The sequence below is a fragment of the Procambarus clarkii genome, chromosome 74, assembly GCF_040958095.1.
Source record: "Procambarus clarkii isolate CNS0578487 chromosome 74, FALCON_Pclarkii_2.0, whole genome shotgun sequence".
NCBI lineage: Eukaryota > Metazoa > Arthropoda > Malacostraca > Decapoda > Cambaridae > Procambarus > Procambarus clarkii.
Genome location: NC_091223.1, coordinates 18,955,646 through 18,980,152, shown reverse-complemented (window position 1 = coordinate 18,980,152; position 24,507 = coordinate 18,955,646). Strand labels below are relative to the sequence as shown.

The 24,507-nt window shown below is 43.4% G+C and overlaps 1 protein-coding gene across 1 annotated transcript in view; it reads right to left on the bottom strand.

Moving 5' to 3' along the window:
* LOC123767476 (uncharacterized) overlaps positions 1-24,507 on the bottom strand; it is a 376,092-nt gene that overhangs the window by 345,553 nt on the left and 6,032 nt on the right. Inside the window, exon 2 of the mRNA XM_069313182.1 lies at positions 20,048-23,378. Within this exon, the coding sequence (XP_069169283.1) occupies positions 20,048-22,343 (2,296 nt within the window). The 5' untranslated portion in view covers positions 22,344-23,378. The remainder of the gene's footprint in view (positions 1-20,047; positions 23,379-24,507) is intronic.

Sequence of the window (24,507 nt, the reverse complement as noted above, 5' to 3'; positions counted from 1 at the left end):
AAACATTTTTACTGGTCAATAACGTTCTTTTCCTTGATGTCAGAGGTGAAATTGAAATTGAAATAAGTTTATTGAGGTAAAATACACACAAAGGGATGAGGTAGCTCAAGCTATTCTCACCCCGTTCAGTACAACGTGTTAGTACATACATAGACACACATCACAAACAATAAACATTACCAAATATTCTGAGAGATAAACATGTACATTTCCTCCTTCACAAGTGGTATGGTATCAGATGTCAGAAGTTCGTTTGATTATTGCTAAGCTCTGGTAGGCCATACCCACAAGTTTACTTAGACGTTTATTGTTAAGCCATGTCGATAGGTTTACCTTACGCTCGACGCTAGGCTATGTTCACAGGTTTACTTTACGCTCGTCGCTAGGCTATGTTCACAGGTTTACTTTACCCTCGTCGCTAGGCTGTGTTCACATGTTTACTTTACGCTCGTCGCTAGGCTGTGTTCACGTTTACTTTACGCTCGTCGCTAGGCTGTGTTCACAGGTTTACTTTACGCTCGTCGTTAGGCTGTGTTCACAGGTTTACTTTACGCTCGTCGCTAGGCTGTGTTCACATGTTTACTTTACGCTCGTCGCTAGGCTGTGTTCACGTTTACTTTACGCTCGTCGCTAGGCTACGTTCACATGTTTACTTTACGCTCGTCGCTAGGCTTTGTTCCCTGGTTTACCCTACGCTCGTCGCTAGGCTGTGTTCACAGGTTTACCTTACACTCGTCGCTAGGCTTTGTTTACAGGTTTACCTTACACTCGTCGCTAGACTTTGTTCACAGGTTTACTTTACACTCGTCACTAGGCTGTGTTCACTGGTTTACCTTACACTCGTCGCTAGGCTTTGTTTACAGGTTTACCTTACATTCGTCGCTAGGCTTTGTTCACAGGTTTACTTTACACTCGTCACTAGGCTGTGTTCACTGGTTTACCTTACACTCGTCGCTAGGCTTTGTTTACAGGTTTACCTTACGCTCGTCGCTAGGCTTTGTTTACAGGTTTACCTTACACTCGTCGCTAGGCTTTGTTCACAGGTTTACCTTACACTCGTCACTAGGCTGTGTTTACAGGTTTACCTTACACTCGTCGCTAGGCTTTGTTCACAGGTTTACCTTACACTCGTCGCTAGGCTGTGTTTACAGGTTTACCTTACACTCGTCGCTAGGCTGTGTTTACAGGTTTACCTTACACTCGTCGCTAGGCTGTGTTTACAGGTTTACCTTACGCTCGTCGCTAGGCTTTGTTCACAGGTTTACCTTTACCAAAGACTCCCGTTCGGTTCTTGTATTTATTTGGCGTCTAAGGTGTAGAACTTTAGCAGATGCCAACGAACATGAGTGTGCCTATGACCGTAAGAACAGTACCTAAGAATACTGGCAGTATAAGTAAGTGCTTACTTACAAAGTTATGAAAAACAGACATTAGGGTTATGTTTAAATTTAGAAATTGCTGAGTGTTTGGATTTAAAACTATGTAGATAAAAAACATGCCAGTCAGCTTCTTGATGATTAAACATTATTTCAAGAGTGTATGCGAGAGTTTAAAGGTGATACATTTTACAACAAGCCATGGGTGGTATGAGCGTTTTAAATGTTGTTGTTGTAGTTGATTTAGGGGTGACGACGATCGCGGGATCGGATGCACCCCGGCGTACCCGTGAAGGGTTAATCGCGAAGCCTAACGACGAAAGAATGTCGGTTATCAGCGGAAATAATGTGCCTCGCGGCCAATAAACTCGCAGATGACTGGGGAGCCCCAGGAGTCCCTCAGGGTGACAAGCATCGAACCCGCCCCACACAGATAACACCAGGTAGCAAAACCAAAAATTCGGCCCCAACTAAAACGCAAAAGTCATCCAGTGCCCCCCTGGCAGAGCAGAAGTCAGCCGCCCACCACGGCTCAGAGCACAGCAAGAGCCCACCAAGACCCACCAACCCCCGGCACCTCTCGGCCAAGCCAGCGTCGGACACCGTCACACCGCTCGAAGAACCAGCCAGAAAACGTTCAAAATCCATCAACTATCCTGTGACCCAAGGCGATATGTGCGCCAGGCGTCGTAAAAATCTGGACCGTAGAATAGGGATGCCAAACGACAGTATCATAATGCAAAATCGGGAAACAGAACGTGATCCGGCGGCCCCCAGTCGGAGCAGCGCGTCCAGACGTCAGCTCGTCGTCAAAGTTGAACCTGGAGTCTTGTTCAAGTGTGGTTGTAACTTGCACAACACGATAAGTGTATACAAGGCAACAGCCAAATAAATTACCTTAGAAGATAAAAATATATTAGACAGACAATCCTGCTTCTACACACGCACTTGACTGGTAAGTACAACTGTACTGCACCAGTACAGTCTCCGACACTTTTTATTCCATGTTTTTAGACATAATTAGATTTGTTCGAGTAACGCATCCCCGCATCATAGCAATGAATCTTATGGGAAAAGAGGTTTATATTTACAGTGTTTTGATTTGTCTATATAGAGAGCATCCCAGAAAAAAAAACAGGAGGCTAAGAGCACGGGAGTATGCGGAGCCGACATGGAACCCACATATCTCCAAACACAAATAAAATATTTAAAAAGATCAAGGCCTTGTACAAGGCCACAGGACTTGTACTGGCCATTAGAATACAATACAATACAATACAATTTTATTTAGGTAAGGTACATACATACAATAAATATTTACAAGGATTGTTTAACTTATAGGTATAGCTAGTACATACAATGCCTAAAGCCACTATTACGCAAAGCGTTTCGGGAGAAGACTGATGATATCCTCGTGAACGCGAGGTAATATAGTGATTGCAAAGACAGGGTAAGATAACTAAAATTTTAAACATTAATGGAAAGAAAAATTAGAGCGGACAAGATTTAGACGCATGAATAGATGAAAACAAGAATAGAAACAAAATGTTAGAAATTAACATAAAGCAGAACGAGAGGTTACAGGTGGGTAAAGACATAAGAAAGTATCTGTTCCGTGGGTGTAGTAGATGAAAGGAAAGAGGTAGTCTAGGCAGAATCAACACCCAACATTAAAGCATGATAAAATCATCAGATACCGTAAGGTTGTCGAGGTATTATAGAGATGAGGCTAGTCCAAGTCCGCCAGAACAAACACACTAAAAGTGGTGCAATAACAACTAATTAAATAATAGTTTGTGTTTGTGAGTCACGTAACATAACTCTTTATCTTGATAACGTGCAGATCATCTTAATCTATCTTGAGATGATTTCGGGGCTTTAGTGTCCCAGCGGCCCGGTCCTCGACCAGGCCTCCACCCCCAGGAAGCAGCCCGTGACAGCTGACTAACACCCAGGTACCTATTTTACTGCTAGGTAACAGGGGCATAGGGTGAAAGAAACTCTGCCCATTGTTTCTCGCCGGCGCCTGGGATCGAACCCAGGACCACAGGATCACAAGTACAGCGTGCTGTCCGCTCGGCCGACCGGATCCCCATTATGACAACTATGAAAAAACTGGTAATTGCAAGAAAAATTTATTTAATAAAACCGCAATAAATAAATAAAACAGTGTCGATATGACAACAATTGTGGTGTCACGTGACGTGGGTTACCACTGTCACGTGAGCATGGTCACCACTGTCACGTGACCATGGTCACCACTGTCACGTGACCATGGTCACCACTGTCACGTGACCATGGTCACCACTGTCACGTGACCATGGTCACCACTGTCACGTGACCATGGACACCACTGTCACGTGACCATGGTCACCACTGTCACGTGACCATGGTCACCACTGTCACGTGACCATGGTCACCACTGTCACGTGACCATGGTCACGTGACGTGGGTTACCACTGTCACGTGACCACGGACACCACTGTCACGTGACCATGGTCACCACTGTCACGTGACCATGGTCACCACTGTCACGTGACCATGGTCACCACTGTCACGTGACCATGGTCACCACTGTCACGTGACCATGGTCACGTGACGTGGGTTACCACTGTCACGTGACCACGGACACCACTGTCACGTGACCATGGTCACCACTGTCACGTGACCATGGTCACCACTGTCACGTGACCATGGTCACCACTGTCACGTGACCATGGTCACGTGACGTGGGTTACCACTGTCACGTGACCACGGACACCACTGTCACGTGACCATGGTCACCACTGTCACGTGACCATGGTCACCACTGTCACGTGACCATGGTCACCACTGTCACGTGACCATGGTCACCACTGTCACGTGACCATGGTCACCACTGTCACGTGACCATGGTCACCACTGTCACGTGACCATGGTCACCACTGTCACGTGACGTGGGTTACCACTGTCACGTGACCACGGACACCACTGTCACGTGACCATGGTCACCACTGTCACGTGACCACGGACACCACTGTCACGTGACCATGGTCACCACTGTCACGTGACCATGGTCACCACTGTCACGTGACCATGGTCACCACTGTCACGTGACCATGGTCACCACTGTCACGTGACCATGGTCACCACTGTCACGTGACCATGGTCACCACTGTCACGTGACCATGGTCACCACTGTCACGTGACCACGGACACCACTATCACGTGACCATGGTCACCACTGTCACGTGACCATGGTCACCACTGTCACGTGACCATGGTCACGTGACGTGGGTTACCACTGTCACGTGACCACGGACACCACTGTCACGTGACCATGGTCACCACTGTCACGTGACCACGGACACCACTGTCACGTGACCATGGTCACCACTGTCACGTGACCATGGTCACCACTGTCACGTGACCATGGTCACCACTGTCACGTGACCATGGTCACCACTGTCACGTGACCATGGTCACCACTGTCACGTGACCATGGTCACCACTGTCACGTGACCATGGTCACGTGACGTGGGTTACCACTGTCACGTGACCACGGACACCACTGTCACGTGACCATGGTCACCACTGTCACGTGACCACGGACACCACTGTCACGTGACCATGGTCACCACTGTCACGTGACCATGGTCACCACTGTCACGTGACCATGGTCACCACTGTCACGTGACCATGGTCACCACTGTCACGTGACCATGGTCACCACTGTCACGTGACCATGGTCACCACTGTCACGTGACCATGGTCACCACTGTCACGTGACCATGGTCACCACTGTCACGTGACCATGGTCACCACTGTCACGTGACCAAGGTCACCACTGTCACGTGACCACGGTCACCACTGTCACGTGACCATGGTCAACACTGTCACGTGACCATGGTCACCACTGTCACGTGACCATGGTCACCACTGTCACGTGACCATGGTCACCACTGTCACGTGACCATGGTCACCACTGTCACGTGACCACGGACACCACTGTCAGGTGACCATGGTCACTACTGTCACGTGACCACGGTCACCACTGTCACGTGACCATGGACCCCACTGTCACGTGACCATGGTCACCACTGTCACGTGACCATGGTCACCACTGTCACGTGACCAAGGTCACCACTGTCACGTGACCATGCACCCCACTGTCACGTGACCATAGTCACCACTGTCACGTGACCATGGACCCCACTGTCACGTGACCATGGTCACCACTGTCACGTGACCACGGACACCACTGTCACGTGACCATGGTCACCACTGTCACGTGAGCTTCAGTGAAGCCTGAGTTACCGCTGAATAATATTTGACTAAACAATTTGGAAAGTACTCCCAAAAATTACGGTCACAGTGATATTCCGAAAATGTGGGAGCCCATGTGTGGCTTTGAAACATGGAATGTGTAATTATAACATATAAACACACACGGCATATTTGTGTAAGGCATACCAAGCCTTATTTCCATATATTCTATAGTGATCTGTAGGTGCGTAGGCGGCTCCCAACCGACTGGACCCGAGTTCGACTCCCAGGCGGGATGAGGCATCTGTGAAAGTTTATTTTACTCGACTCTCTTCTCCACTCTTTAAACAGTAACCAGGTAATTTGGCGGCTGTTGTGGGTTGCATCATGCATAATATCAGGCATTGGCATAGGATGACGTCGATAAGCCTAACTTCCTTCCTCTCCTCCCCGGCTTTGTATCCGGCTGCAGAACAACTTGTAACCATCCAAACTTTGTCTTTGATAATGTTCACAAGGGTCAATGAAACGCATCTTTTAGGGTATATATATATAATATATATATATGCGTGAATAGTCCCCAAGCAAATATGCGACTGAAAACTCCAACACCCCAGAAGTGACTCGAACCCAGGCCACCAGGAGCACAACGCAACTGGGGGTACATGGTACCTTAACCGCTTGACCATGTTGTGAAGCAACCAACGACCTTAGAAGAGCTTTAAGAGTCCCTGAACCTCAGAGTAACCACCCTGAAGCCATCAACACAGCCACTCTTCTGGTCAAAAAAGGTGTCCAGCAGCTGGACACCCTCATAAATACTGTCAAGCAGTATCCTCCCCCGCGATAGCAGCCTGACAATTACATGCGACCTCAGCACACAGTAAACATTTACAAAAAATAAATAAATACCACATACAGGTAGCCACATGAGTCTACCACATGGGCTATTCATGTCCATGCAACCTCTTGGGTGGCTTAATCTTCACCAATCAATCTTGTAAGTTACAGCCCCGCTCATGTGCCAGGCAAGTCCACAACGGGCTCACCATTGGCTCACAAGTCAAGCCTGGCCTCGGGAGTAGAAGAACCCCATCAACCAGGTATCAACCATAGCCCGTGCTACTTGGAACTTTTAGTTCAGAGTTGCTGAATCAGAACAACAACCTTGTCTGTTCAGTATAGTTGTGTCAGTTCAACACTGTACTCCTAAACATGTCACACTGCTGACGATGTGTCGAACAATACAAATGGAAAGATCATGTGAGGTAGTGTGTCTTCACCCTCAAGATGATAGAAGATATTTACGTAGAATGGAAAATATACATAAGAAAAATAATAAGTCACAATGCTGTTGTGTTTTATGAATATATATTATATATATATATATATATATATATATATATATATATATATATATATATATATATATATACAGACGCGGAGAGACGTGGTAGTAATATTACGTGAGGGGAGAGAAGTAGTGAGGGGATAAAGGCCAAAGAAAGCAGAGAGGGGAGGCGTCCTTTGTGCAGGTTTCTTCCTTTATTTACGCACCTTCACCTCACTACCTCTCCCCTCGTGTAGGTTGCTCCCCTCACCCGCCACATGTCGCTCCCTCACCCGCCACGGGTCGCGGGTCGCACCCTCACCTTCTTACTTTCACTCTTATGTATGTGTGGGTCGGGTTATTAATGGATATATTGCTCACGTTCTGCTTAAAACCAAAATGGAAGATATGTGCAGTATATATTTATATATATGTGTGCATATATATATATATATGCAGTAATGTCACAGGTCACGTGACATTGGACTGCAAGAATAACTACAGGAAAATGGAAAATAGTTTAAGCCTCGCCTCCCTCTCGGTACTTGTCAGAAAAAAACACCTTTTTTCTGAAAAGATCCAGAGAGACGAAGCACAAACTATTTCCCATTTTCCCGGTAGTTATTCTTGCTATATATATATATATATATATATATATATATATATATATATATATATATATATATATATATATGTCGTACCTAATAGCCAGAACGCACTTCTCAGCCTAATATGCAAGGCCCGATTTGCCTAATAAGCCAAGTTTTCATGAATTAATATATTTTCTCTAATTTTTTTCTTATGAAATGATAAAGCTACCCATTTCATTATGTATGAGGTCAATTTTTTTTTATATGAGCTAAAATTAACGTAGATATATGACCGAACCTAACCAACCCTACCTAACCTAACCTAACCTATCTTAATAGGTTGGGTTAGGTTAGGTGGCAGAAAAAGTTAGGTTAGGTTAGGTTAGGTAGGTTAGGTAGTCGAAAAACAATTAATTCATGAAAACTTGGCTTATTAGCCAAATCAGGCCTTGCATAGCAGGCTGAGAAGTGCGTTCTGGCTACTAGGTACGACATATATATATTATATATATATATATATATATATATATATGTCGTACCTAGTAGCCAGAACACACTTCTCAGCCTACTATGCAAGGCCCAATTTGCCTAATAAGCCAAGTTTTCATGAATTAATGTTTTTTCGTCTACCTAACCTACCTAACCTAACCTAACCTAGCTTTTTTTGGCTACCTAACCTAACATTACCTATAAAGATAGGTTAGGTTAGGTTAGGTAGGGTTGGTTAGGTTCGATCATATATCTACGTTAATTTTAAATCCAATAAAAAAAAAATTACCTCATACATAATGAAATGGGTAGCTTTATCATTTCATAAGAAAAAAAATAGAGAAAATATATTAATTCAGGAAAACTTGGCTTATTAGGCAAATCGGGCCTTGCATAGTAGGCTGAGAAGTGAGTTCTGGCTACTAGGTACGACATATATATATATATATATATATATATATATATATATATATATATATATATATATATATATATATATATATATCAATGCTCAGTATACCTGGGGAACAAAGATAAGCCTCAGTATACCTGGGGAACAAGGATAAGCCTCAGTATACCTAAAGGGTACAATCATTTGATTGCAAATTTCTTGTTTAATAATCGCTCGCATAATCTGGAATCCAACAGCCTGGATACATATTTAAATTTGGATTTAAATATATATATAAATGCATTATATATATATATATATATATATATATATATATATATATATATATATATATATATATATATATATATATATAATATATATATATATATAATGACCAAGGTTGTTAGGATGTGATAACTGCAAAGGTTGTTACTGTGAGATAACAGCCAAAGATTGTTACTGTGAGATAACAGCCAAAGATTGTTACTGTGAGATAACAGCCAAAGATTGTTACTGTGAGATAACAGCCAAAGATTGTTACTGTGAGATAACTACCAAAGATTGTTACTGTGAGATAACTACCAAAGGTAGTTACGGACACTACCAAGGTCACTACAAGTAGATGAAGACGCCGTTCTTTCCCAGTGAGACTACTTCAAGCTCCATTCCTCTTGTTGTTGTTGTTGTTTAAGATTTGCTACCCGGAACAAAACCTTCCAAGTAGCACGGGCTATGGTGAGCCCGTTGGTAACTCTTGTGTCCGGGAATATAATTGGTCAGGTGTCACTCACCGCGTCAAACATGGCACGTGACAAATGCTGTCCTCAGGTAATTGGCTGGTTCAGGTCCCCTTGTTCCCAGGGAGACCATAGTTCATGTTGTCTGTGTTGATCTTGTAACTTCAGACTCACACCATCCTCTTATGGCATATATACCTGTTCATATCACAACGATATATTATATTTATATATATATATATATATATATATATATATATATATATATATATATATATATATATATATATATATATATATAGTCCTGGGGACCATTCAGGCTTGTTCGCATTTGTGTTCCTCACGTGTGCCCCAAAGAATGAGGTGATTTGATAAAATGCTATGCCCAAGATTACCATCAGAGTGCCGGCGGGCTGATGGGCTAAATAGCCTTGGCTACCATCAGTTTTTGTCCGGTCGTGATGGTCAAGTGAATTAAGGCGTCCTGTACATACCAGTTGCGTTGCTCCTGGCAGTATGGGTTCGAGTCACTTCTGGTGTGTGAGTTTTCAGTTGCATATAGTCCTGGGGACCATTCAAGCTTGTTCGCATATTATATATGTGTATATATATTTCCAGCGCCTCAGTGTGGCGATACAGAGGGGAAATGCGCACTGCATCCAGGGTTCCTGCCCGCCATCTGAGGAGCTGGAGGAACTCGACAACCTATGATAACCATCTTTGTAACCCATATGTAACTCCTTTTTTGTAACAAAGTTCAAATAGAGTAAATATATATGTGTACATACAAAAGAATGGGGGTGGTAGGAGAAGATAATATTAGTGTTCAGTGAGAAACCACAAGGTCTCCTCTGAATACTTTTTATTTTCTTCTCCGAGGCTATGGGTCCCCACATTGGCACCAGAGGTGGTACCAAAAAAAAAAAAAAAATATATATATATATATATATATATATATATATATATATATATATATATATATATATATATATATCATTCTCGCATACCATTTCCCAGCAGTCTCCTATTACAGCTAATTACATACAAAATATGATAGCATTCTTTTGACAATTTTACCGTCATCAATGCTTTAAAATTTACCATGTGGCCAAATAGTAATTCAGAACCGAGTAATATGGTATTGCAAGGTTTCTCACAGGGGTTGAGTTCGCCGTCCATATACAGTTATAGATCTTCAGGTAATACAGACAGGTGCACAGAGGAGGACGATGAAGCATCTCACAGTAAATGTCCGGACACGCCTCCGTAGAGCTGCAGAGTGAGAGCTCGTGCGGATTAGAGTTCAGAGTTGGAGGTGAGTGTAAAAGTCCAACTGGTGAGACTCTTCCAGCTTTTCTTGTAAGGAAACCAGGGGGAAGATGAGTACTGGACCTAACAGCTGAAAAGTGCTAACCCAGTTCATTTGCGACCAATGAATGTAGAAGAGAACAAAGTGAAGGGCAACATCTAATAAGGTGTCATGTAAAGGAAGGAGGGAGTGAGGAAGAGGCAGATCAGATGGACTGGTACAGAGCATCGTAGAGGGTGAAAAGATTCCAGGTCACCTTAACAAGCTGCCACTGAGAGAGAGAGAGAGAGAGAGAGAGAGAGAGAGAGAGAGAGAGAGAGAGAGAGAGAGAGAGAGAGAGAGAGAGAGAGAGAGAGAGAGACAGAGAGAGAGAGAGAGAGAGAGAGAGAGAGAGAGAGAGAGAGACAGAGAGAGAGAGAGAGAGAGAGAGAGAGAGAGAGAGAGAGAGAGAGAGAGAGAGAGAGAGAGACAGAGAGAGAGAGAGAGAGAGACAGAGAGAGAGAGAGAGAGAGAGAGAGAGAGAGAGAGAGAGAGAGAGAGAGAGAGAGAGAGAGAGAGAGAGAGAGAGAGAGAGACAGAGACAGAGACAGAGACAGAGAGAGAGAGAGGAGGGTGCAAGAAAAAGAGGGTTACAAGAATGGAGAAATGTTCACTTATGGAGGTCATCGAGGATTTCACAAGTCAGGTCTATATTAATGGAAGAGGAGCAGAAAGATCAATAAAGGGAAAATTACGAGTGCGCGAGTTTATTTGAGTCGGCTTGATAGAACTCAGGAGAGTCAACCGAGAAGAGAGACAGAAAGGTTGTGAAAGATGAGCATAGTATTTGTCAGAGCACCACCCCAGAAAGCGTGCCCACAGTTAAAATCAAAGTTAGAACAGACTCCAGTAATGAATCTAAGAGATGTTTAAGATTGCGAAGAGAAAGTTGTATAGGTGGGTAAGATAAATGGAACTAATTGTATACCATTTGTTCTCAAAGATACGGGTGGTAGTGGAAGGAACGTTAGGCTGGAGAAATGGGGGTCAAAGGGAACATCGTTCTGGTTCAAGAGTGAAGTAGAGTTGAGAGTTCCAGCAAAAGCTTAAGGAAAGGAAATAACTGCAGAAGTGACCAGGACAAGCACCAAGCATCAGTTCCTGGCACTTGAGTCCAACCACTTGGGCTGGACGGTAGAGCGACGGTCTCGCGTCATGCAGGTCGGCGTTCAATCCCCGGCCGTCCAAGTGGTTGGGCACCATTCCATTCCCCGTCCCATCCCAAACCCTTATCCTGACCCCTTCCCAGTGCTATATAGTCGTAATGACTTGGTGCTTTCCCCTGACAGTTCCCATCCTGGCACTTGACTGGTGCCAGCAACTGAGAAGAACTGCCATCACCATGCAAAGTGGTGAAAATTGTAAGATCAGAAACTGGAGTTTATTCAAATTGGCATAAAAACCACGTACACTGAAGAATTAAATTAGTGAAGAACAGTAATAAAAGTAAACAGAAAGAGAAAAATCTTGGGCAAAAAAAAAATATGCAGGACACTAGCGTAAATCAAGACCAGGTTCAGCGAAATGAAGATTGGGGTGGCATAAGTAAATCCCGCAATGCCGACTGTGTGGAGAGAATGGTGGTGAGGAACATAAACGAGCCGTCAGTGAGGAAGGTGGTAATGGGGTGAGAAAGGACAGAAACAGCTGCATGTCCTGGAGCAGGGGCACCATCAACAGTAGACATAATAGTGATGGGAAGTTTTATAGGATGGTGAGTCGACACTGCGACACTGATGAGGTCTGATCCAGGAACAATGAAGGAGAGGGAGCTATGGGAAGGACCGAGGCCTTCGTACCTGCTGGGGAAAGAGCGAGAGAAACCAGGTTTACGTTTCTGCATATGAGACACAGGCGTGCCAGTAGCAATATGGTACGCAACACAGTCTATAGAGGGAAGGGAGAATGAAAACGGACTATAAAAAGATGGCTAGGAGGATGAACATTGGCAGGGAGGGTCAAACGTCAGAGGGAAGTGCTGAGGGAGAATACGGAGCCGGGAGTCGAAGGAAATGACAATGGATATAGAAGAAAGAAGAGGTGGGGGAAGTGACACATATATGGAAGGTAGAAGACTGGAAAGAAAGAGTAAATAATGCTGGTCGGTGATACTTGAGGAACAGCCTCGGGTCCAGATCATAGGCGAGAGGAAGAAGGGGAGCTGGTGATCCCGGGGTTTAAGGCTTGAAAACGGTTGAAGAACTGAAGGGAAGGCGGCTGGAGTAATGCGACGCATCACAAGAACATGTCATGTCAGAAAAAGAGTTAAACGTTAGACCTGGTGCCTTACTTCGATGAAAGATGTAGATTTCCAGCACCTGTTCCAGAGGCATGGAGAGGGGACGAATTCCTGAATGAAACATGTGCACCAGCAAGAATTATGGAAGACGGAAGGGTGCTACCATCACAAGTGATCTTGACTACACTACGGGACTGACGACAACAGCGAGGAGGCGTTGAGTGGAAGCATCAGCCTGAAGGACAAAATCACCTTGGGTCTCGAGGATATAATTATTATCCTCAAGGGAGTCGAAGTTCCTCATCCCCAGCGGCAACAGTGTGGGAGAATAACGGTGCTGATCCTGGCGTTTAATTGGACACTTTTGGAGGCCTATTCTGTGGTCTCAACACTGCAGGACAAAGGAACTAGGCGGGACACTGTCTCCACAGAAGGGACCGCAACGAATGCCAGTCTGGGAAGGGTTAACAGTGACGTAAGTATTCATAGAGCCAAGCTACACATCCGGGCCAAATAAATCATGGTATGTATCAGTTGTTGAGGAAATCATGTGTTTGATTTCAAGTATGGCGTAATGATCCCCCATTCAGAAGGGGGGGTTAAAGGCAGAGTTGTTTCAACTAAAGGTGGATCCACTCCAAGTGACAAAGCAGTCACATCTGGAGACCTGGTGTTTAACCCCGCCATGGAAATGGCATGAAAGGATCACGTGGGTGACCCAAAGACGGAGCCGAGTTTGGGTCCATCGTAGCTAAGACCCCAAACTTCCATCACCGCTCGATTTGGGAGCCTGGTCGCCAGGCTACGAGCCTGTGTTCGAGAAGGGGTGTTGGTGCCCATGTGCAAGCATTTTTGTTTAAGTTTGGGTCTCGGAGCCAAAGTGAAGGGATGCCACCTACCCGAACAGCAAGGAAGACCTAGCTCTGACCAGTGCAGGAAAGGGTGCGTTAGATTGTCCCAAGTTGTGCCCCCTTTTAAAAAGGGTAGTCCTAATGCATCGCATATTCTTCTACCAGGCTACATATTAAACAAATATTTAGCCTGACATAGCTGGCAGGCAGTGCAAAATCAGTCATGGGAGTCAGAATGATCATGGCACACTGTTCCCTCTCGAATTCTGATGACCTATGAGCAGCCTATGTCGGTCTCATACTCCAAACCATTCACCTTGCAAAGTTGGGCGAGGCAAGTCCCGGAGCGTGTGGCCTCCAACCTTGGACAGACACACACTCTTATAGACAGTCCTACATATCTTGAGGTTATCTTGAGATGATTTCGGGGTTAGCATCCCCGCGGCCCGGTCCTCGAGCAGGCCTCCTTTTTGTTACCCAGGAAGCAGTCCGTATTAGCTGTCTAGCTCCCAGGTACCTATTTACTGCTAGGTAACAGGAGCATTAGGATGATAGAAACTATACCCATTTTTGTTTCCACCTCCATCGGGGATCGAACTCTTGCAACCAACAGGTATAATCTCTTATAAGAATAAATATGCAATTGAACCACAATGAAACTGAGTATATATATATATATATATATATATATATATATATATATATATATATATATATATATATTATATATATATATACACAAAATATCAAATCTCATGAAGGGGTGCATGTGCTTTCACAACTAAAAAAAAATAAAAAATAAGAGTCAAAAGGTAAGAGAGAGAGAGAGAGGTGAGAGCCGCATCCAGCCAGAGGGACGCAGCTCCCCAGGCACGCTGCAGGTGGAGGCAGCTGCATAAATCCCCCCGCCACACCACAACACTCCACCTCCAACACATGCATGCGCCCCCACCAAGGTAAATCCCTCACATGAATATAAAACAGCCAAGAAGGCTTCCTTATATATATATATATATATATATATATATATATATATATATATATATATATATATATATATATATATAATGTCGTACCTAGTAGCCAGAACGCACTTCTCAGCCTACTATGCAAGGCCCGATTTGCCTAATAAGCCAAGTTTTCCTGAATTAATATATTTTCTCTAATTTTTTTCTTATGAAATGATAAAGCTACCCATTTCATTATGTATGAGGTCAATTTTTTTATTGGAGTTAAAATTAACGTAGATATATGACCGAACCTAACAAACCCTACCTAACCTAACCTAACCTATCTCTATAGGTTAGGTTAGGTGAGGTAGCCGAAAAAGTTAGGTTAGGTAGGTTAGGTAGTCGAAAACAATTAATTCATGAAAACTTAGCTTATTAGGCAAATCGGGCCTTGCATACTAGGCTAAGAAGTGCGTTCTGGCTACTAGGTACGACATATATATATATATATATATATATATATATATATATATATATATATATATATATATATATATTATATATATGGTTCAAATAGCTTCGGCTATCACTTCCTTTTGTCCGGTCGTGATGGTCAAGTGGATTAAGGTGTCTTGTACATACCAGTTGCGTTGCTCCTGGCAGTATGGGTTCGAGTCACTTCTGGGGTGTGAGTTTTCAGTTATATATATATATATATATATATATATATATATATATATATATATATATATATATATATATATATATATATATATATTAGTATATTTTAGTAGCAGTCTTTCTTGTAAACATATATTATTAAATATGACCGAAAGGGTAAGATTAATGGTTCTAACACGAATCTTCTCAAAATTTCCTATGTTTTTCTTCACCGTCGAGGAAAGTTGGAAAATTAACTCTTCAAAGTTCATTTTCACACTATATTGTCTGACGCCTCGGGAAGCGTTTCGCAAGGCACTCCTTACATTTTCAAAGACAAATTTTCCATACTTTGCCAATACTTATACTCGCTTTGGGTGAAGTGATACAGTAAATGAGTGAGACGAACAAGTGTATCAATGGCATAATGGGTATTAATAAGCCATTGTGTGTGTTCTATCTTCCTGTTTCTGTGTTGGTTTGGGGTCTTGGAGTAGGTAGAATGTAATTATGTGTTAATTGGTTGTTGATAGCCAATTAACACATAATTACATTCTACCCTCTTCAAGACCCGGAACCAAGAGAGAAACAGTAGAAGCAAGAACATTGAACACACCCAATGGCCTGTTAATAGCCAGAGCCTCACTACTTGGCATAGTATACAACGACTAATTTGCCTAACAATGAGTAAATTTCGTTATTTCCATATTGGTTTATTCCAATTAAAATTATTATATTATAAACATGAATTACTGACAGGTTAGGATAGGTTAAGTAGATTAGTTGTCAGTAATCTTTGAATTGCATTGTTAGGATGTGCCTAAGATATCAGGCAGTAATACTTGTGACTCATATTGTCTTAACGAAAGTGCACAGACCCGAGTGTAGGTTAATTCTCTGGCAATATAACTTTGATAAATAACTGGAAAATCTTTACCATGTGGTGGTTGGTTGCCAATAATTATTTAAAAGTGTTTACCACCAAAATATTTGTGCGGAGTCATGATCTGATAGTTCATTCATGTGATGTTCCAACATTAATGGACACTTATAATCTGTAAACATTTCTTGGATATTTCCTTTATTTAATTGCATTTTATCGCAATGTTTTCATTAATTAAGAAGCAATAAGATACTTATCTTAACATACTAAGAAGGTTAGGTTAGGTCGGTGTTTTCTATTAAGCTTTTCAAGGTAAACTAAAATATTCACAATAAATTAGTATGTCACATATGCACTTATTAATAAGCCAATATTGAATATAAGCAAGTGCGAGAACGGGTTGTTTGATTACACCGGTTGAAAAATTTCACGTTTTTTTAATCATTCTTAACTTCTAGTATAATATATTTTGCTTAGTTTTGAATATCCTTAGCCAATGGTGAGGTGGGGAACCAGTTCACAGTAATGGGTATGGTTAAGGACCCTTGGCGTGAACGGTCCGTAATAGTGTCAGTGAGAAGCTGGTTCATGAACACTTACACCCCCACTGTCACGCTTACACCCCCACTGTCACGCTTACACCCCCACTGTCACGCTTACACCCCCACTGTCACGCTTACACCCCCACTGTCACTCTCACACCCCACTGTCACGCTTACACCCCCACTGTCACGCTTACACCCCCACTGTCACGCTTACACCCCCACTGTCACGCTTACACCCCACTGTCACGCTTACACCCCCACTGTCACGCTTACACCCCACTGTCACGCTTACACCCCCACTGTCACGCTTACACCCCACTGTCACGCTTACACCCCACTGTCACTCTCACATCCCACTGTCACGCTTACACCCCCACTGTCACTCTCACACCCCACTGTCACGCTTACACCCCACTGTCACGCTTACACCCCCACTGTCACTCTCACACCCCACTGTCACGCTCGCACCCCCACTGTCACGCTTACACCCCCACTGTCACTCTCACACCCAACTGTCACTCTCACACCCCACTGTCACTCTCACACCCCACTGTCACGCTTACACCCCCACTGTCACGCTTACACCCCCACTGTCACGCTCACACCCCACTGTCACACCTCACTGTCACTCACACTCACACCCCACACGCACACTCACACCCCCACACGCACACCCCCACACCCACACACTCACACCCCCACGCCCACACTCACCCCCACGCCCCCCCCCCCACACCCCACTGTCACAGCAGGTAATTACTTCATCAAACACCTAAGGTCTTCAACCTAACATGAGCGGTAACACAAGGAGAAAATTAACTATTTATCATACACTTCTCCCCCGTTAACTGTTGATCTGTTTTGTGGGTTGGTGGGGGAGGGAAGGCCACGCTTACTGTTGTCCGTTAGTGAGTGTGCATTAACGTTCCCTCGTGTGAAGTACAGGAGAAGAGAGTTCACTGTTACTCTGTTACAAACGTTCACCGTTGTCTTGTATGAGGCTGAGGGGAAAAACGTTCACTAATACCCTGTATGGGAATAAAAACGTTATCTGCTGGTTTGTATGGAGACGAGGAGGAAACGTTCATTTTTTGTCCTATATTGGAAGAAAAACGTTCACTTTTGTCCCATATTGGAAGAAAAACGTTCACTTTTGTCCTATATTGGAAGAAAAACGTTCACTTTTGTCCTATATTGGAAGAAAAACGTTCACTTTTGTCCTATATTGGAAGAAAAACGTTCACTTTTGTCCTATATTGGAAGAAAAACGTTCACTTTTGTCCCATATTGGAAGAAAAACGTTCACTTTTTGTCCTATATTGGAAGAAAAACATTCACTTTTGTCCTATATTGGAAGAAAAACGTTCACTTTTGTCCTATATTGGAAGAAAAACGTTCACTTTTGTCCCATATTGGAAGAAAAACGTTCACTTTTTGTCCTATATTGGAAGAAAAACATTCACTTTTGTCCCATATTGGAAGAAAAACGTTCACTTTTGTCTCATATTGGAAGAAAAACGTTCACTTTTGTCCTATATTGGAAGAAAAAAGATGTGCTCTACCTGGAGGCTTCTTGTCGTTCTTTTAGACTCGGCTACTGGGAACCAAAAGTTCTAAGTAGCACGGGCTATGGTGAACCCGTAATGGACTTACCTGGCACAGGAGCGGGGCTGTAACTGTGTAATTACAGGAAAAACGTCTCCTAATAAGCTGGTGTTACAGTGAAGAACAACGGGAGTGTTACAGTGAAGAACAACGGGAGTGTTACAGCAGTGAGCGCTGAGTACAGTGACAAGGGAGAGTCGTGCTGCCAGCTACATGTGTTTCGGGTCGATATCTCCACTGGTGTCTTGCTGCTCCGACTCTTAACACTGTACTGTGTGTGTGTGTGTGTGTGTGTGTGTGTGGTGAATGTAATAGGTTAAGTAATAATTGTAAATAAGAAGCAATAAGATGCTTATCTTAACATACTAAGAAGGTTAGGTGAGGTCGGTGTTTTCTATGAAGCTTTTCAAGGTAAACTAAAATATTCACAATCAATTAGTATGTCACATATGCACTTATTAAATAAGCCAATATTGACTATAGCAAGTGCGAGAATGGGTTGGTATTCACCTATTTGTTTTTGCGGGGGTTGAGCTCTGCTCTTTCGGCCCGCTTCTCAACTGTCAATCAACTGATACTAACTACTATTTTTTCCTGTCTAACTCCCAGGTACCTATTTACTGCTAGGTAACAGGGGCATCAGGGTGAAAGAAACTTTGCCCATTTATTACTGCCTGGTCTGGGAATCGAACCCGGGCCACAGAATTGCGAGTCCTGCGAGCAGTCCGCTCAGCTACTAGACCCCCTAGTGTGCGTGTGTGTGTATGTGTATTTACTATTTGTGCCTGCAGGATCGAGCTGTTAGTTCTTGGACCCCGCCTTCTATCCGTCTGCGTCTATTGTACTAACTTCTAATCTATATTTGTTATATCTGCTACATATATTTCCCTCTCTCTCTCTCTCTCTCTCTCTCTCTCTCTCTCTCTCTCTCTCTCTCTCTCTGAGTCACGCACTCGCACATCCCCAGGATGCAACCCGCAATACTTCACTTACTCCCAGGTACCAATTTACTTCTAGGTAAATGGAAACATCATGTGAAAGAAACTCTACCCAATTGTTTCTGTCTCAGCTGGGAATCGAACTAGGGGTCCGGTGTATGAGTGTGTGTATTAATAATACAAAAGGTAAATTCTACTGGGTAGATATTTTGGGACAAAGAAAGTTACCATGGCGACACGGTAGAGTATCGTTGGGGTCTGCTCAAAACTCTATTTGAGTTTCGGGCAGCAGAAGCCTTCTGTCCTGCCAACTCACCAACTTCATCAGGTCCCATAGCAGGCTGAACTTAACACCTCGATTTTTGTTTATCCATACTTACCTGTACTCCTAAGGAACTATTGAGGTTGACAGGATTGTGTATATTAGTACATTTTCAAGCGATGTTAAGCAGCAGTGACAAAATGGCCTAACATGTTTGAATTAGAAAAGCGTTAAACATCAACAGATTCACCTAAACATTTTTGTGTCGAAACGATTGAATTCTGACCCATTTCCCGAAACAAAAATGTTTACCAGTAGAAAATTAACTAACTGATAAAACGGGCTACTAAATTATGACGTCGCGTTCAGTATATTCACGCCAACATTGAAAACAACTCCAGCATTAACCTAATTTAGCAAATTATGTCATAAAGATAATAATAAGAAAGCAGGAGAGAGCAGAGCACTAATTAATGTCAACATTACCCAGACAGCATTAAGAGGCTAAGAGTCGAGCAGGATGTCTTCCCACAGAAACAAAAACAGGTTTCTATGAGGGCAGTGAGAGAGAGAAACACGGGCCGAGCCGCTAGGAGAGGACTAACCTGAATATTGAAGGGCGGGCAAGAGCTTCCCCTCGACTGTCCTGCCATCTTTGTCTTTAAGCCAGAGTTCCACGTCTGGGGAGGCAGGAGGGGTCGCTGACGGTCCTGCTGGGATCTGTAGGTCTCCTGACTCTGGCCAGTCCTTGTAGTCTGAAACCTTTGATGCTAATGGATACTCGTTTTGCTTGGACATCGTCGTTTCTGGCAAGAATGAGTCGCCGTTCTTATACTCTTCTTCATATAATCCGAGTCGTTCAAATTCCTTTCGGAGCATTATCACGTGTTTTTCGTACTCTAGTTTCGAAATATCGAAATTTTTGTCACTGAAATCCAAGCTGGTGTGATTTGTGTCGAGAAAATCAAAAAGAACTTTAATTTTTTTGCATAGTTTCTCCACCTTATCTCCGTCTTCAACTTTTATGGTGTGTTCGTGTTCATTCCTCTTCATCCCCAGGACGTCCGACTCATCCTGACCAGTCGGATATCTTCCTCTCTCGAAATGCTCGTCCGCTGTTATACCCGTGTAATTGTCACCGTCCGTGTGCGTACCTGGGAGGCCACTCTGGTCCGTAGTTGTTCTGGGGTAGTCACCGTCCCCTGAGGCTGTATCAGGGAGGTCATTTCTGTCTGTGGTTGTACCAAAGACATCCCTCTCTGTGGTTGCACCAGAATAGTCATCTTCGTCTATAACTTCACCCGAGAAGTTATATTCGTAGTGTGTTGGACCACGAATGTCATCTTCATAGTGGGACGTGCCAAAGAAGTCATCTTTATAGTGTGTTGAACTATGGGTATTATCTTCATAGTGAGTTGCGCCAAGAGTGTCATCTTCATACTGTGTTGGGTCAAGTTTGTCAACTCTGTCCTTCCTTGTATCAAGTAGGCCATCTAGACCTGATGTTTTACTAAGGTGGTCCCTTTCATCTGTTACATGGAGGTAAGCATCTTTGTCCAGGATTATATTAAGGCTCTTATCACTATCTTCTGTTTTTCTTGGATGGTCATCTTCGTCCGTAATTGTGCTAGTGTGACTATTTGTGTGCGTCGCTGTCAACGAGTGATGGACACTTCCCGTTCTTGTGCTGTGGTCTGTGTTTACTGTCAAGGAAGGACCATTTTCTGTCATTTCTCTCTCAGGTGACCTATCTGTTTGTATTGGATTAGGTGGGTTAGCATTGTTCGTGTTTGATCTCTCAGCGCTTGTTATTATGGGATCACCTCTGTCCATAGCTGGGGTAGAATAGAGAGTGTCGTCTCGAGTTGATAGCGTGGAAGTACCGCTCCCTAGCACAGCCCACAGTCCCACAGTGGTGTCAGCATTAGAAAACGTATTTTCAGGGCGGCGTCGACCGTGTTGTGATTCGAGATAGTCATCTATGATCTCCCTTGTGTTTCTTCTATTATTCTGACCATTTTCCGAGATTCTGAAATCATTATGTCTTTCTAATTTCTCTATTTCGAAGTATTTGTGTAGTAGATTTACTTTCTTCATAAATTCTCGTTTATTCCTCTTAGTTGATTCGTTTGTGTGATGAACTACTTCGTCGTCCTCAGAGATGAGGGGTGAGGCGGTGGAGAACTTGCGCGAGGTGGAGGGCGGGAGCGGACTGGAAGGTTCGTTGTTTAAGAGTAACCTGAGGGGCGGAGTTAGTTTAATTCCGGTTGGCGCCAACATCTGGCGCCGCCCTTTGGGTACGTGGGCGCGGGTACTTCCGATCACACTTTGTGAAGGAGGCAGTGTTACCACTGGTATCCTAAGTAACTCCGCAAGACTCGAGTATGTTATTCTGTCCTGTGATAATTTTTGTGGTCCTTTATATCGGTTTTCGTTTTCAGTTATCAGAGTTTTTCGTTGCACCGCAGGTTCATGTTGTTTAGAAAACTGGTAATAATTAGCCTCACTCTGATGTCGACCTCCAACATCAGCTTTCAAAGTATTATAAGGCGGCTGTTCCAGCCGCGTACTACCACTACTCGGGAAAATGCTTTTGACGTTTCTTTGAGAACGGACGTGAGAAATCTGAGAAGCACCTGCAGTGTACAAATAGGGAACCCTTTTGTTTAGTGGCCTCAGTGTCTCTTCACGTATTTCTGGACTCTGAGGGTTGTTTGTATAGGATGGACGATGGTCTAAATCATGTACAAGGACCACTGGTGGAGGCGTGCCAGACCTTCCGGACTCGGCCGGGGGCGACGCTTGGGAGCTCGCCTGACCTTTCACAGCCGTCACCAACACCCACACCAGGACAAGCGCCCTGGATGACACTGAAACACTTTTCCTAGTTGAAAATTTCATTTCTGGGTGTCGTACTGGTTATTATTAAGAAGAAACTTGCTCTTAATTTGTGTGAATTTGATAACTTCGTTAGATTTTCTACACATTTTGTCACTTTCTGTATTTCATCGTTCCTTAAAGCAAATTGCTTTTTTTGTTTTACTTCCATAAAGTAGTGATCTAATTATTACATTAGTGTGATTAAAACTTTGCATAAGAACTCAGTAACTCAGTGTGTTTCCCAAGCATAAATGAGCTTACAAACACCAAAACGTTTACAGTCACAACATCAAGACGATGAACAAAGGTTTCTGTTAAGTTTTCAAAATGACACTGATGTACAAACAACGTTTACACAACACGTGCTGGTATTACAAAACTATTTACAGCTTGATATGTTACATTCTCAGGTCACAGGAAACGAAAACGAACACCGATATGTTCAGGAAACTTGACAACACTTGTGTTAGCTAGATTTTGACTACCAATAAACGTATTAAAGACGTCCGTTGTCGTCAGTAACTATCTATACCAGACACTGATCAGAGAGTTGCTGTCACTACTCTTCATTGTGATATTTAGTTAATCACAATATAATTACATTTTGTGTGAAGGGCAAGACACTGTAATTTCAATTTGTGTGACAGTGTTCCCGCCTCTCCACTGCCACGTATCTGCGTCCAACCTCACCACTTCCTTAGTACTAGCACGATTTATATACACTTAGATTTTACAAATAATATAAATTGTCTTGAATACAGAGAACACTAATGTCTTCACGCGCACACTTTACCAAACACTTAGAATCGATAAAATAAAATTAACCAACTTTCTAAATTTTCAGCAACTTAAACTGGTTAATGGGTGTTTCCAATGTGTTTCGCACAATCGAGTGACTAAGAGTGAAGGTGGTGTCTCACAAGAGGTGAGAAATGCATGCCAATTCTAAATTCGATGTTGATGGACGAGGGCGACTCGCTACAGCTTCCTTCCGTGGCTACACACACACACCTCACACACTTACTCTCCACTGCTCTTCAAATTTCCACTTTTTCTCTGCAACGGAGCAAGTACAATTTGCATATCAACAACTCTGAATATCCTTGCCGCAGGGAAGACTTTTTTTCTCTCCCTCACAGACACGGACGGCTCAGGATACCATAGAAAAACGGGCCATCGCAATAGGGCAGCACTCGCGAGGCTTCCTCAGTTAAACCAGTCCGCCCGTCTCCGCTCCCCGGCTTTAGATTGTCCGATAAGACCTTCGAGGGGGAATTCAGGGCTCAGGACATATATTTATAAATTGTATTCGTGGGAATATTCAACTATTTCAATTTCAAAAAGGAATTTCGTATGAAGGACAGTAATTAAAGAGAGCTGTCATACAGTGATTGGCGTGAGGGAAACGATAGTAAAGATGAAGCAGTTATGAGAACTGTATTATTTTGTTCTTATTAGTGAGAAGGTATCGGGCATCATTCAAAACAACTGTGGGTTAAAACGCTGAGATTGATGAACCCTGGCTGTGAAGGATGATAAACCCTGGCTGTGACGCATGATAAACTCTGGTTGTGACACATGATAAACCCTGGTTGTGACGCATGATAAACCCTGGGTGTGACGCATGATAAACCCTGGGTGTGACACATGATAAACCCTGGTTGTGACGCATGATAAACCCTGGTTGTGACGCATGATAAACCCTGGCTGTGAAGCACGATAAACCCTGGTTGTGAAGCACGATAAATCCTGGCTGTGAAGCATGATAAATCCTGGCTGTGAAGCATGATAAACCCTGGCTGTGACGCATGATAAACCCTGGTTGTGACGCATGATGAACCCTGGCTGTGAAGCATGATAAACCCTGGTTGTGACACATGATAAACCCTGGTTGTGACACATGATAAACCCTGGTTGTGACGCATGATAAACCCTGGTTGTGACACATGATAAACCCTGGTTGTGACACATGATAAACCCTGGTTGTGACACATGATAAACCCTGGTTGTGACACATGATAAACCCTGGTTGTGACGCATGATAAACCCTGGCTGTGAAGCACGATAAACCCTGGTTGTGAAGCACGATAAATCCTGGCTGTGAAGCATGATAAATCCTGGCTGTGAAGCATGATAAACCCTGGCTGTGACGCATGATAAACCCTGGTTGTGACGCATGATGAAC